The sequence below is a fragment of the Syzygium oleosum genome, unplaced genomic scaffold (genome assembly GCF_021117445.2).
Source record: "Syzygium oleosum isolate NSW1041296 unplaced genomic scaffold, Sole_v2.1 Sole_v2.14, whole genome shotgun sequence".
NCBI classification, from domain to species: Eukaryota; Viridiplantae; Streptophyta; class Magnoliopsida; order Myrtales; family Myrtaceae; genus Syzygium; species Syzygium oleosum.
In genome coordinates this window covers 6847708-6863399 of record NW_026607498.1, presented here as the reverse complement: position 1 = coordinate 6863399, position 15692 = coordinate 6847708, and the positions used below count along the sequence as shown (strand labels likewise).

General features: G+C 42.4%; 2 protein-coding genes across 2 annotated transcripts; both read left to right on the top strand.

The window, feature by feature from the left end:
- Positions 1-3802: 3802 nt before the first annotated feature.
- On the top strand, positions 3803-4834 carry LOC115664543 (protein HIGH ARSENIC CONTENT 1, mitochondrial). Its single transcript, XM_030586467.2, has 5 exons — positions 3803-3819; positions 3918-3995; positions 4122-4266; positions 4375-4428; positions 4658-4834. Exons 1-5 carry the CDS (start codon positions 3803-3805, stop codon positions 4769-4771), a joined length of 408 nt encoding a protein of 135 aa, XP_030442327.1. The 3' UTR covers positions 4772-4834.
- Positions 4835-12203: 7369 nt separating this feature from the next.
- Positions 12204-13893, top strand: LOC115665228 (probable receptor-like protein kinase At4g10390). Its single transcript, XM_030587107.2, has 2 exons — positions 12204-12850; positions 13155-13893. Exons 1-2 carry the CDS (start codon positions 12451-12453, stop codon positions 13823-13825), a joined length of 1071 nt encoding a protein of 356 aa, XP_030442967.2. The 5' UTR covers positions 12204-12450; the 3' UTR covers positions 13826-13893.
- The last annotated feature ends 1799 nt before the right edge of the window (positions 13894-15692 follow it).

Genomic DNA, 15692 nt, shown 5'->3' with positions numbered 1-15692 from the left:
TGCGCCCAACCCTTGCACAACACCTCTCTCTCTCTCTCTCTCTCTCTCTCTCTGAATTTCTCCCTTCTTGTTATTTTAATTGTTAGATATATTTAGGATAATTCTGATGATTTTCTGCATCTCTCAAGATTGTGCGAATATATCTTTTTGATTGTGCGTATCTTGATTGATATGTTATCTTGTTTAGTCATTTCATAAAACATATAGATAGGCTAATGTAATCTCATTAAGATATGTAAAAATATATAGAAAATTCCTCAACTCTCTCTTCCGTATTATATTTTGAACTTGGTATCAGATCTAGTTAATCCTGAACTAATTTAGCGTTTTGTTTGCTTTCAATAAGTCCTAATATCCTTCATTGATTTCAACATTATTCATCTCATCCGATAGCCAATGCATTTTTGCCGCATAGTCTACAAAGCCCTCTCATACGAGGAAGCGCTTAGTCGAGTTGATGGTCATGCTTTGATGCCAACCCCAACGACCGCATCACCCAGTCGAGCCTTTCACAGAGGTGGCTTTTCTTTCAATGCTAGCCGCATAGGCCGCATCGGTCAGTAACTAATTTCCCAAGCCAGCCATATAGGTTGCTTGATGCTACCACGGCAGCTATATAGGCCACGTTGCTCGGTTATTGTTTCGCAAGTCAGCCGCATCGGCCGCTTGCTGTTATTCACCTCCGATCCTTGACACATTTCAAGAAGCCACACCACCACCAGACTCGCCACTCTCAAACCAGCAAGATTTGGAAATTTCGCCATGAACAATTGGCGGATGCCGCGTCATCCGCCACGTGTGTGCTGTTAATCACTGTTTAGATTAGTATTCAAACTCAAGTTGACATTTTCAATGCACCTTGAGGGGATGTTAGATATTTAGAATAATTTTAAGGATTTTCGGTATCATTCAAGATTATGTAATATCTCTCTTTGATTGTGTGTATCTTGATTGATTTGTTAGCTTATTTAGTCATTTCATAAATCATATAAATAGGCTGATGTAATCTCATTATGATATATTAAAATATATAGAAAATTCTTCAACTCTCTCTTCCGCAGTATTATTTTCAACTTCAATATTTTTTATTTGTTTTTTGAATTAATGATAATGCATTGTTGTGGAAGCCAAACGATCGAACAATAAAATTGACAGAATAAGAAAAATAAATCGGACACCAAATTTACGTGGTTCGGTCGTAGTGACATATGTCCACGGGGACAGCAACAACGAATTCCACTATAGATCAAGCGATTTAACGGAAATTACAGCCACACTCGAGTCACTCAAACACTCTAAGAATTTCCCAAGCCCCAATTAGACCCAATAAATGAAACAGTGCTTAGCCACACAATTCCTTACGAAATAATCTCTCAATCTCACAAAGAAATTGACTCAAATTCTTATAATAAGAATTTAATCGGCTACAACACACTCAGATATCTTCAAGGTATAATATACTAGCAGAAGATCTTCACAAATAACATCCCTTTCTTATTTATAGGCAAGAATTGAATCCAAAGTAGGAAACCCCTTTTTAGGAAACCTTCTCAAATTAGGAAATCCTTTTTAACTAGAAAACCATTCAATTAGTAAACATATTCAAAATAGAAAACCTACTTGAATTAGGAAACTTTCCTTTTCGGACTCAAACTCAAGACATATTTTAACATGCATCGACCTAAAAAATTTGCCACATCAACTAACCATGGTTAATGACGAAGGACTCGACAAGTTGTGAAAAATAAAGAAATACATTGAAGGAAAAAATAGTTAGAGGACCATATTACTTGAACATTAATATTTCGAGTACTATAATTGTAATTGACTAAATTATACATCCAAAGGGAACTAACATGACCACTAACAGTGGCATTCTTTGGGTTACTGTTTGGAATCTCAAGTTGACCACATCTCATCTACTTCATACCATGCTTGGTCAACCTTCTCCAGGTTCGACAAAAAAAAACTTTCTCCAGGAACGTAAAATCCCCCTAAAAAATCACACGAACCTCTACAAAACTACCACAGGTGGATTGTAGCTAATTGCTATTTATCCCGGTGAAGCAGTCAGGCCTTGCTCCGGAGTCATCGAGTACACAACCACCCTTAACGTCTGAAGTTTATCCTCCTCCGACGCGGTGGCTCAGCCTCATAGCCTCTAAGCTTCACGGCTGTGTAAGTCACAGCACCAGCTATGGCTCCAAGAGGAGTCACCATGTACATCCACAATTCTTTGTAATTCCCTGCGGCCACGGCCGGGCCAAGACTCCTCACGGAGTTCATGGAAGCACCGGTCAACATCCTATCATCATGGTGTTGCATATTCGGATTTCTCTCTATATTTTTTCAAAGGGTTAATATCACGAAAAATCCCAAACTGGTACACTTGTGACAATTTTACCCCGAACTATTTTTTTTACCACAAAAAATCTCAAACTGGTACACCTGTGATAAATTTACCCCGACCTATTTTTTGAGCACCAAAAACCCCAAACTGGTACACCTGTGACAATTTTACCCCGAACTAATTTTTTGACCACTAAAAACCCCAAACTAGTACATTTATGACAAATTTACCCTCTGTTAGTATCTGTTAAATTGGATTAATATCACTAAAAATCACAAATTGGTAAACTTGTGACAAACAGAGGGTTAAAACTCCAAACCGGTACACCTATCAACTACCACGTGTCATTAAACTTAGCAATTTGACATTAAAATTCAACGGAAACTAACAGAGGGTAAATTTGTCACAGGTATACCGGTTTGGGGTTTTTTGTGGTTAAAAAATTAGTTCGGGGGTAAAATTATTACAAGTGTACCAGTATAGGGTTTTTGGTAGTCAAAAAAATAGTTCGGGTAAAATTATCAGAGGTGCACCAGTTTGGAGTTTTTTGTGGTTAAAAAAATAGTTTGGGGTAAATTTATCACAGGTATATCAGTTTAGGATTTTTAGTGGTAAAAAAAGTTACCAACTTTTATCTGAGTTAGTTCCCAAATTTTATCTCATTGACTTAGATCCCGATTTTTATCTGATTTTCTGAGGTGCTGACCACTTATTTTGAATTTTACCAAAAAAAGCAACTACTTAGTCGGAAAAAAAAACTCTCTAATATTTTTTAACATTAATTTAGCTTTCTCATCACCACTTTAAATTTACCGACCATAATGAAATCACGTATCTAAACTGGAGTATTTTATCAACTTTTGTCAAATTAAATTACCAACTAGTTTTCGGTTATCGACTCTCATTTGAATGGCTTACCACGTAACTTCATGATTCACGCTATCGACGTTACATTACGATTCACGCCCCCATCTCGTTTAATACTTAAGAGGAGAGAAAACATTTAAGGCCATGGTTTTGTCCCTCCCCACCATTCATTTGACTTTAATTATTTTACAGAGTAATGAAATTGATCAATATCATGAAATTAAAAACCAGTTTCCAGTTCAAGTTACGCAGTACTCATTCCTAAAAGAAAAGTCGTCGACATCGACATTGGTTTGACATCCGAATCCATCGCGTACTCGAGCTGTAATGCTGATGCCAAACTTCGTTATAACATGCAAAGAGAAATATTAATTCCAAAGTCAAAAGGGAATAATAAATCCAGTTTGCTTCGATCACCATTTTTTTAGTTTTCTTAGCTGAAGAGTTTGCTCTTTTCACGTTATATAGTTGCTACGACCTTGAGCAGAACTTCAGCAATCATTTTCTTCTGCTTGAAGCAGCTTGAGATCTCACAAAGCAGGACCTAGGGCTTTCATATCTTGATCTCTCGGCGATCATTGATTCATGGAAACCATCAAAAAGTAAGAATTTCGCACGAGCGTGTTCTCGTCGGAAATTAATGTTCATCCTAAGTCACGACCCTCTCCTTACTTTTTTTTTTTTTTGGCATTTTTTTCAGGTCAGAAGATGTCGGCACGGTCGATGTATACACCACCAAAGGCCTCCTAACCATCGGCCACCGGTACTTAGATGTGAGGTCAGAACTTAATGGATGGTCTTTTCCTTCATGTTTCGGCATATTCTTCGGATCTGAGTTAGGGAGATAAATCGGGAATCCTAGTACAAATCGAGGGTTTGAGGGCGATGTTTTTCATTGACACAGGACAGAGGAGGAATTCAAGAAGAGCCACGTTGAGAATGCGGTGAATGTGCCTTACATGTTCTCCACATCGGATGGAAGAGTTAAAAATCCTGACTTTCTCACTCAAGTGGCTGCAGCCTGCAAAAAAGAAGATCACTTGGTCGTGGTACGTAGCTCTCAACCCCCGGGTTTATTGAACTCATTGTTTGGTAATGTAACTTCAGAACTTAACAAAAGAGAGGCAAATTTCGGCTGTATATTGCTGTATGTGTAGGGTTGCAACAGCGGGGGCAGATCGCTCCGTGCCTGCGTCGACCTTCTCAATGTGGTAAGTTCGACTCTCCGAATGAATGTCGTTTGCTTTATCACAACATTGGCGGCTTGACAGAGAGGATAAGCAACATCAAATTATAAGGAGTTTTTCAGTCCGACACCCGGGGAATGCGACATTTTTCACAGCCCCACGCGCTCTGATTAAGTAAATTAGATTAGTAAGTATTAGCAAAGTAAAGTATTTATTTGTGTGCGCGCACGCGCGTGGAATTTGGTGGATTCAGGGGTATAAGAATGTGAACAACATGGATGGAGGATACTCTGCTTGGGTTGACAAAGGATTTGCAGGGGATAAACCAGCAGAGGAGCTCAAAACTGCTTGCAAATTCCGACCTTGAAAGGAACATCATCTCAGGAGGGCTGGCAATTCGTGTTTGCAATTCGTGTCAGTCGGAGTCGGCCTAAAGCATATTGATCTTTATTCTACTTGCTAAATAGATTAGTTATGATTATAAAAAAAAAAAGTGTGTAAATTCATGTCAACACATAAAATCAGGCATGTCATGTCGTATCGAGTCGTCTTTTTTTGTTTTCTCTCGATAACTTGTGTTTTCTGCTCTATGCCTCGATGTGATGTGAACAAGGTTATCGTCAATACATTGTGCAAACATATTACACTGCTCAGGTTCTTATGTGATGAGGCGTTCTATGCTTACCCAACAGCAAAAGATGGAGCAAACTGCTTGGATCTCACTAAAAAGCATAAAACTTTGAAGGCTTTACATGTAACAACATATCCATTATCGTCGTGCGTGAATTAACAGCTCCTAAGGTGAACTGAAATAGTCACCAGGTAGTAAAATTAGGTATATATACGGGTCCGGTCAGAGTTTGCTGATACCCAAACCGACCCGAACACAAACGATATATAATCTATATGACCCGAACCGAAAAGGGTCGGTTCGAATTTCCAGTTCACACCCTTTTTTTCCCCTCCTTTCTTTTTACTTCCCTGCAAATCCCCTGTCACAGGGCTCACAGCAAAACAGAAAACTGAAAAATGCCCTGCTCGGATTCCTTATGTGAGTCAAACATCCGATGCATTCAACAAATGAGCGAGAGAGAGAGAGAGAGAGATTGACCAGACATGCTTGAAACTTCTATCGGAGGAGACAAACAGAGGCCAATCCAAAGAGGGTCGAGTCCTTAAACTTTCATTAGTCACAATGCTTTACAGAACTTGAAAACAGTGAAACAGAGCCACGGATCCATGAATAGAGACTGATGGAGGAAAGAAACAGAGTCGAGCACATTGAGATCTCGGCATCCATGGACGCATCCAGATTTGGACTGCCATGAAAAGCTAAACGACCATGAACGACGGCTCTAGCAGAGTCGGTGGTGAGCTGTTCGCGTTGATCTAGAGGAGGCGCCATCAATGGACGTCCGATGGATGGTGGCGGAGAGGGCAATGGAGGCGGACCTACTGGTGAAGGTGAGGGGATGGTGGTGGAGAGGGTGAAGGAGGAGGTGAGGTGATGAAGGAGGGAGAGGGCCATTTAGCGTTTTAGGTTCCTTTTCTATTTATGCTTAAATGTGTTTTTAGTTCGGTTCGGGTATATGATCCAAATCAGACCTAACCGTCAAGATACCCATTCTTTTTTACTTGTTACTCAAAACGAATGAGACCCGACCCAAAAAGACTCGGAATTTTCGGTTCATATTGGTTCAGTTCCGGTCAGGCCGGGCCAGTTTGGGTGTCTTGGACACCGTTAAATGGAGTTATATTGCAAACATCATTTGATTATAATAAGTTACTTAAATAGTAAGCATATTCATCTCCTTCAATCTCTTTCTAATTCAAATCGTCACACTTCTTTGGAGTCACCTCCAAAAGTATAGACTCACGCATCTTCGATGACTACTCAATAAAATTAGTCGGGCATTCAAATAGCCCCTCGATTACCTCGTTATTGGCCATTGCACAATAGCCCCCCTTACAAACGAACGGCATCCCTTGAATCTCAACAAGTACCAACTACACCTTTTGGATCCAGTAACAATTCGGTCGGGCGGCTAACCCAAACCGTGAACCGTTAATAGTAAGGCCTATGCTGCTCGCGGGCCTTGATTTTTGGCTACAGAGAGCCTTCAGAGTTCATTTTGCCCCCCTTTTTTCTCTCGGCGTAAGTGTAATTTGCATTGCCATTCTTTATGAACCTCAATTTCATAATGAGAGCCTTGTCCATGTGGGTCCAGTTTTCATATGAGAATCGATGTTTATTAAACCGTACTGACGACCATTGGAGAATTGACTACTACGCGGTTCGACCAGTAGAACTGGTCCAACTATCCATGTTAAATTGAGGTGAGTTGTATTACGGCCAATATAAATGACAAGATGCGCATGAGATATAGGCGCGGCGCGCATATGGGATTTGAATCGAATTAGCCGTGAGCTTAAAGAATTCATGAAAATCGGCAAGACCTTTTTTCTCCTCGTGGGCTCACCTTGTTTTCCCCTTTTTGACTTCTTTTTCAATCTCCTTGGTTTTATTTTTCTTGCCGACTCTCCCACTATAGAAATAGAAACTATAATAATAAAATAAAAATTAACTTGGTTTGGAAAAAAAGTAAAACCGAACCAAACCGCCGAATTTCAATCTAATTCGATTTATAAGCCACTTTTTTAAAATTACCACTTCAAACCAAACCAAATTTTAGATTACAGTTCGGTTTGACAGTTCGGATTGAATTATGCTTGACCCTAGAGGTGTCAAAATGGGTCTTAAACCCATATATGACCCATTTCAAAATAAACGGATCATATATGGGTCACTTTAATTTTAAAGAGCCAACCTTAAATGGGTTTTAAATTTTAAAGCTTAAAGATAAATTGGTCTAAATGGGTTGAGTTTGGAACCCATGTCCAACCCACCTACTAGATCCATCCACATACTCTCTCCTCTTTACAAAAATGTTTAAAAAATCGAAATTTAATTATTTTTATTTTTTCTCTTTTCTTTTCTCTTCTTTCTTTTTTTTTTTTTCTCGGCCGATGGTCGGCCACGGCGACGCCCATCGGGGTGGGACGACCTCGCCGGGAGGCCGACGAAGAGCTCGAGGCTCGCCGGCCTCGGGGCGAGGCTCGAGCCTCGCCGATCTGGCGAGCCTCGAGCTCGCCCCGATCCCGGCGAGGCCGGAGCCTCGCCGATCTGGCGAGACTCGAGCTCGTCGGCCTCGAGCGAGCTCGAGCTCGCGCCGGATCTGGCGAGGTGGAGCCTCGCCCGAGGCCGGCGAACCTTGAGCTCGCCGACCTCGGGCGAGGTCGAGCTCGCTCGAGGCGGCGAGCTCAAGGTTCGCCGGCCTCGGGCGAGGCTCCACCTCGCCGGATCCGGCGAGCTCGAGCTCGCTGGAGGCCGACGAGCTCGAGTCTCGCCTAAGGCCGGCGAGCGAGCTTCACCGCCTCCGGCGAGCTCATCCTCGCTCAGTGGTCGGTCGCGGCCACGGCGGCGATCGACCAAAAATAAAGGAAAATGAAAAAAATAAAATAAAAAATAATTAAAAATTCGATTTAAAAAATAAAAAAATATATTAAATTTTTTTTATTTTCTTGGATAATAACTTTATGGAAAACATTTTCTAGAAATGTCGCATTTTTCGCAAAACAAACAAAACCTCAATTTTAAAAAAAATTATAAAAAATTTTCACTAGCTTTGTATTGCATAAAATGTTTTAGCAGTATAATTTTAAAAAAAATCATAAGAAAAAAGTATTCCTAGATTAGGTTAAATATAAAAGTGTTTTAACAATATGGGTCGGGTCGGGTATGGGTTGGGTATGGGTCGGGTCGGGTATGGGTCGAGATATTTACACTATGAATAAATGGGTCATAAACGGGTTAATGGGTCAATTTGGGTCGGACCATTTATGACCCGACCCAAACCCGACCTGACCCACCCGTTTAACAGGTCTATTTGGCCCTAAACGGTCTGATTGATTTCGGTTGGTTTTGAGGTTCTTGATCGGTTTCGATCGCCACTAACAAAGGGAAAATTGTCAAAAAAGTCATAAATCTATTGTACGGTGATCAATTCAGTTCTAAATTTTTCAATTGTGTCAATTCAATCCTAAACCTTTTGATAATTTACCAATTTAGTCTTAAACATTTCATGATTTGTCAATTTAGTCTTAAACCTCTTGACGATTTGCCAGTTTAATCTTCCTAGCTAATTTTAGCATGAAATCGTTGTTGTGGCCACCAACTATCTTACATGACACGACCAGCGCTGACGTGGACAAATTTCATAATTTTTTCTTTTTTTCTTTCAGTTCTTTTCTTTTCCCTTCTTCTTTCGCTGGCATTCAGCCACAAGTTCAATCTCATTAGTGTCAGGCGAGGCTGGCGAACTCACATGCCTCAGGCAAGGCTCACCATCGTCGGATCTAGCACGGTCAAGCCTCCCGTAGCCACTGGCTATGTTGAGACCAGCGAGACGCAACCTCGCCGAATATGGTGACAGTTGAGCCTTGCCCAACCACTGGTGAGGTTCGACCCTCGTCAGCCCTCGCCTGTGGCTGATCGCTAGCCATGGTTGAGGCCCAGTGACCAGCCACAGGTTCGATCTCATCAGTGTTAGGCGAGGCTGGCAAACTCACATGCCTCGAGCGATGCTCGCCCTCGTCGGATCTAGCATGATCAAGCCTCGCCTACCCACTAGCTTTGTTGAGACCGGCAAGACGCAACCTCGCCGGATCTGGCGACAGTTGAGCCTCGCCCAGCCACTAGTGAGGCTCGACCCTCGCCAACCCTCCTTGTGGCCAGTCGTCGGCCATCGCTGAGGCCCGACGACCATTGGAGGAAGAAGGGGAAAAAAAAGAAAGAAAAGACAAAAAAAATCAAAACATTAGAAAAAATTCCAAATTTTTTTAAAAGATTGTAAAAATTTGTCCACATCAACGCCGGTCGTGTCATGTAGGACAGTCGATGCTAACTAGACCGTCATGTCAGCGATTTTAGTCAAAATTGACCGGAATGACTAAATTGTCAAAATGTTAAGAACTAAATTAGCAAATTATCAATAGGTTTATGACTAAATTGGCACAATTAAAAAGCTTAGAACGAAATTGACACAATTGAAAGGTAGATTGAATTTATTACCATGCAATATGTTTAGAACTTTTTGGACAATTTTCTCTTGACAAAAGGTGCGACACTAGAATGGAGAATAGGTTAGTACCCACTAGGCACTACCCGATTGATCCGGTCGGCCCGGTTTTCAAAACACTTGGTGAGAACAAGCTGAAGTAGATCGTTCAAAATTATAAAGCACCATAAACGCGATCGATTGCCGATTGAGGAGGGTCCACAAACCGGATGCACATGAGATACAGGCGCGTCGCTCATATGGGATTTGAATCGAATTAACCGTGAGCTTAAAGAATTCATGGAAATCAGGAAGAAAGCGACGTGATTCCTCCTTTTTCTCCTCGTGTGCTCGCCTTCTTTTACCCTTTTTGACTTCTTTTTCAATCTCCTTGGTTTTATTTTTCTCGCCTACTCCTATCTCTCTCCTACTATAAAAATAGAAACTATAATTATAAAATAAAAATTAATTTGGTTTGGAAAAAAGTAAAACCGAACCAAACCGCCGAATTTCAATCTGATTCGATTTAAGAACCACTTCTATAAAATTAAATCTTCCAACCAAACCAAATTTTAGATTTCAATTCGGTTTGGCAGTTCGGATTGAATTATAGTTGGCCCTAAACGGTATGATCGGTTTCGGTTGGTTTTGAGGTTCTTGATCAGTTTCGATCGCCACTGACAAAGGGACAATTGTCAAAAAAAAGTCTTAATTCTATTGTAAGGCAGTCAATTCAGTTCTAAACATTTTTATTGTATCAATTCAGTCCTAAACCTTTTGACAACTTACCAATTTAATCTTAAACCTTTCAATTGTGCCAATTTAGTCTTAAACATTTCATGATTTGTCAATTTAGTCCTAAACCTCTTAACGATTTGCCAATTTAATCCTTATGGTTAATTTTAGCATGAAATTGCTGTTGTGTACACTAGTTGCCCTAAGGCCGGCGCTAACGTGGACAATTTTCACATTTTTTTCTTTTTTTTCTTTCCTTTTTTTTTCTTTTCTTTCTTTTATTTTGCCTTCTTTTTCGCCGTCACTAGGTCTCAGCAATGGCCAGCGACCAGCCACATGTTTGATCTCATCAGCGTCAGGCGAGGCTGGCGAACTCACATGCCTCAGGCGAGGCTCGCCCTCATCAAATCTAGCACGATCAAGCCTCCCCTAGAAGACCGGCGAGACACAACCTCGCCGGATCTGACAATAGTCGAGCCTCGCCTAGCCATTGGTGATGCTCGACCCTCGCCAGGCCTAGATTGTGGTTGGTTGTCGGCCATCGCTGAGGCCTATCAACCAACCACGGGTTCGATTTCATCAACGTCAGGCGAGGCTGGTGAACTCACATGCCTCGAGCGAGGCTTACCCTCATCGGATCTAGCACGATCAAGCCTCCCCTAGCCATTGGCTATGTCGAGACTGGCGAGACGCAACATCGCCGGATCTGGTGACAATCGAGCCCCACCCAGCCACTAGTGAGGGTCGACCCTCACCAGCCATCGCCTGTGGCTGATCACTAGCCATCGCTGAGGCCTGGCGACCATTGGAGCAAGAAGGGGAAAAAAAAAAAGAACAGAAATCAAAATATTAATAAAAATTTCGAAAATTTTTAAAATATTGTAAAAATTTGTCCACGTCAGCATCGACCATGTCACGTAGGATAGTCAATACTAACTAGACCGCCACGTCGGCGATTTCAGTCAAAATTGACCAGAATGACTCAATTGCCAAATCGTCAAAAGGTTAAGCATTAAATTGGCATAATTAAAAGGTTTATGACTAAATTAACACGATTGAAATGTTTAGGACCGAATTGACCACCATACAATATGTTTTGGACTTTTTGGATAATTTTCTCCTAACAATGGATTCGACACCGGAACGGAGGATAGGTCAGTACCGACTAGGCACTACCCGATTGAACCGGTCGGCCTGGTTTTCGAAACACTTGGCGAGAAAAAGCGGAAGTAGATCGTTCAAAATTAGAAAGCACCATAAACGCGATCGATGGCTGATTGAGGAGGGTCCACCAACCGGATGGTCCATAGAGACGACACCCCACGTTTTCCAAGTTGATAATGCCACTCACGTTTTATCAGAATATAGCTTGAACAGTTTGACCGACAATTTCATTAATGAAATCAATTATCGACTAAACCCTTTTTTTAAAGTCCTAACCACTGCCCATTGTTTCTATTCATCAGACATTTTAGCTACCTTCCGTGATCGTACACTCCAATTACTCGTCTAGAGCATACACAGTGTGTCTATGTTTCATGCCAACAACCCAACACTTTCCGAATTTTTCATAGTAAAATTCGATTTAGTCTGCGACAAAGTAACATGAGACGCGTCCTAATAATCGTAGTGCAGATACGAAGTTCCAATTCGTGTACCTATTCATTTAAGCATCCACAAAGCACTTTAGTTTAAAGAAAGCCGAGTCAAAATGTGCCCTAACAACCCCATGAAGACCCCCTTCTGAATTAAGAAGCTTCAAGGGCACCTTCCCACTCTTACACCGCGCCTGTTCGATTCTGCCCCCCAATTGCTTCCTCCGTTCTTGACACCCACCGAACTCCCCCAAGAAAACCCTAAAGAAAAGGCCAAAGTCCCTGGTAAAACAAAGCGTACGTGCGCGTGTTTGTTGCTGCCAAAGGATTTCCAAAACAGTGCATCCTTACATCAGTCGATCTTCTTTGTCTCTTAGCTAGTACGCACTCCTTGTCGCTTGGCCCCAGCTCTCTCGCTCTCGCTTTCTTCGCTTCTTCTCTTTGAGTTTGAGCCGCACCAAACCACTGCCGTGGAGCCCCACCGGTAGGTCGCGACCATAAAGTACAACCCATAATTCACCGACTCTTCCCATTTAAAAAGCAACACCACCACACCCCAGGAGGGGACTTGACTCAATCTCAATCGCAGATCTGCAGCTATGGGTATTGTGAAGTTCCTGCGCTCCAAGCTGCTGAACAGGCGCCGCGGCGGCTCCCAGAGAGCCGCTGCCGTCCATGTCGACGGCGGGGAAAGCTGCTCGGGACGGTGTGGGGATGTGGCAGAGGTGGCGGGGGCGGCGGTGAAGAGATTGGGTTGGGGAGAGATCGAGATGATCACGGCGTGCTTCGCGGAGGTGGCTGGAGAAGGCGGGTTCAGCACCGTGTACATGGGGCGTTTCCCCGGCTGCGGAGGAGGCTCCGCCGCCGCCGCAGCGGCCGTCAAAGTCCACTGTGGCGGGGGAGAGCGGCTCAGCCTGGCGTTCAAGCAGGAGCTGGACGTGCTGCTCCGGCTAAAACACGAGAACATCGTCAGGCTCCTGGGCTATTGCGATGATGCAGGTAGGCACGTCGCTCAATTATGTACCTAATCTATATTTACTTAACAAAATGTGAAATTATTTGTCATACTTTATTAATATAATTTAGTGAAATTTGAATCGGGAGAAAATCATTTCCATGAACAGCGTCGAGATTATGACATTAGTGCTATTGAATATCAGCAATTATTTTATTACCATTTCGTAAGTAAATATTGACTGTAGATACTCATAAGATAATCCTAACACTAGCAAAACTGACGCAGATATACTGCAAGAACATTTCTATCGGTAACTAATTTATGTTATCTCTCTGTCTCATGAAGATCAAGGTGCACTTATATTCGAGTACGTCTCCGGCGGAACACTCCACGAGCACCTCCACGGCCGCGGCAGCAGCAATAAGAGCTCGGCTCTCCCGTGGAAGAGCCGCGTGAAGATCGCCTTCCAGCTCGCGCACGCCATCGAATATCTCCACGACAGGTGCACCCTCCACGTCATCCACGGCGACATCAAATCCTCCAACGTTTTACTAGACGGCGACTCCGATTGCAAGCTCTGCGACTTTGGATCCGCGAAGATGGGCTTCTCATCTATGGTACCACCGCCCTCGTCGTCGCCTTCGTCTCCTTATGTTAGGAGGAAGAATATCATCATGGGTTCTCTGGGCTACACCGATCCGTTATACTTGAGGACCGGGATTGCCTCGAAGAAGAACGACATCTACAGCTTCGGCATCGTGGTCCTCGAGCTCGTGACGGGCTTGGAGGCGTTTCGTTCGGACAAGGGACAGGTCTTGGCCTCAATGGCGGCTCATATGACTAAGAACGTTGATCGTATGGACGCCGGTGAGGTGATGAACATGGTGGATCCGAAATTGAGAGGCGATTTCGACGCGGAAGAGGCGAGGGCCTTGATTAAAGTAGCGAGATCGTGCCTCGACGAGTCGACCCTGGTTAGGCCGACGGCGAGCCGCGTGGTGAAGATGATGAAATAGAAGGTCTCTTCAATTTCGTTCACGAACTCGAACTCGAAGGACAAGCTTTGTAACTATCTGTAGCAAAACGTGAACAATGTTTGTGGGGAGATCTGTATGTAAATGTCCGAATTTTCATTTTTCGAATGTTTAGTTGATTTGTCCGGCTGACATTTCGAGAACTTTCAAAGTTCGTGACGTGTGTGTGTGTCGTGACATTTTTCGAATATTATCATATCTTAGACTTCTTAGCATCACGAGTATTTCTATGGTATAACAACTTACCGTAGACTAAAACGCAAAAATCACATTATTCGAACATTTTTGCCTTATGATACGACAAAACGTCGTAAAGTTGTACGGTACACTGATGTACTATGAAAGTATGGTTTTGCTAAGCAAGTTTATGAGCTCGCACAATTACTACTGAAAAACAGCGATCTAGTTACTCTTTATGTACCCAGTCGCGTAAAGTACATTTAACTTTCACGAGAGATCTTTGTCGAATGTAAGAATGAAAGACGTTATATACTATTGACGGAGCGTATGAGCGTATGAATTTTTTTTTTTTTTTGGTGTATGAATTTAGCCTTTATCTACTATGAGAAAGCCTGTGGTGCATGGGCATAAGTCAAGGCACGTTGAATATTTCAAGCGTCTCGTGGATTGGCTTGTCGCTAAAAAAAATCCAAACCTTTAGGTTAAGTTCCAATTTTACCATAAACTGTTTTTTGTCCCAAAAAAATAATCTAACTTTCATTTTTGTCCCAAATCCGCCCCTTTAACTCTCCGTCCAAAAATCATCGTTAGCATTTCCATGTGTACGTTTCTCTCTTCTCTTACTCGACTCTCTTACTCAACGTCATTTTTTTTTTCTTTTTCTTCTCTTTTCTCCCTTCTGCGCCCTTGCTACTCCTCATTGTTCATGTGCACTGACTACTCGACCACAGCTTCACCAATGCTTACCCATCACCACCCGAACCTCTGAGCTGCACCACAACCTCCGACAACCCCTCCGCGACCCCAACCCCATGTCAAGGTGAGGGTGTCGCGGGGCACGGGCGACCGAAAGATCTGGGATCGTCCGAAGACAAAGTTAATTAGATCGTCTGAGCTCAACAATGTAGAATTTGATGTTCCAAACTCAAGTTCAAGCCCGACAACATTGAATCTGTCATGATCAACCTAGACTCAATCGCAATCGGCTTGGCCGTGACCAGCGACTCAGCCTTCTTCCTGGGCTCTCTCCCGCATCAACTCGGTATTGCGCAACGGCTGTTACGCCGGCTTTGAGAACAGCTTCGCATCGAGCTCCTCTGCGGCAATCTTGCTCGTTGCAGATTTCACTGGATAGTTGGCGGGGAAAGAAGAGCAATGAGGTTCTTCTTCACCGAATTTCACCTTCAAATTTTGATTTTGGGCAATGAGTTCTTTTTTCCCTTTTGGTTCTTTTGGACTTGTTGTCTAGAGAGTGAAGCTTTTCCCTTTATTAGTCTGTTGAATAGTTCTTCATTTCTTGAAATTTTGTTACGTGCCTGGGAATTAAAAGGAGGAAGATTATCTTGAACATATTTAATCGGGGAAAGCAAACAGGGCTTGCAAAGATTTGACTCAATTCTTCTCGCTCTAATATCATGTGAGATTTTGTAAGACAGCTGCTAACTGTTCTAAAAGGTTTCACTCGATATAAATAAATTTCACTTTCATTTAAAAATCACTAGCAAATGTGCACTAACTGTTCTAGAAGGTTTCACTCGATATAAATAAATTTCACTTTCATTTAAAAATCACTAGCAAATGTGCACACCTCTTACATGCATTAAAAGAAGTAGCCCTCGAAAGATCTAGCAAAATTGCATAATTAAAAAAAAATTTGAATTATCAATTA

Coding starts and splice junctions, on each gene's coding strand:
- LOC115664543 (XM_030586467.2), top strand. Junction 3,996..4,121: donor CACCGGTACTTAGATGTGAG/GTCAGAACTTAA, acceptor TCATTGACACAG/GACAGAGGAGGAATTCAAGA. Junction 4,429..4,657: donor GCGTCGACCTTCTCAATGTG/GTAAGTTCGACT, acceptor TGGTGGATTCAG/GGGTATAAGAATGTGAACAA.
- LOC115665228 (XM_030587107.2), top strand. CDS start 12,451: ATGGGTATTGTGAAGTTCCTGCGCTCCAAGCTGCTGAACAGGCGCCGC. Junction 12,851..13,154: donor GGGCTATTGCGATGATGCAG/GTAGGCACGTCG, acceptor TGTCTCATGAAG/ATCAAGGTGCACTTATATTC.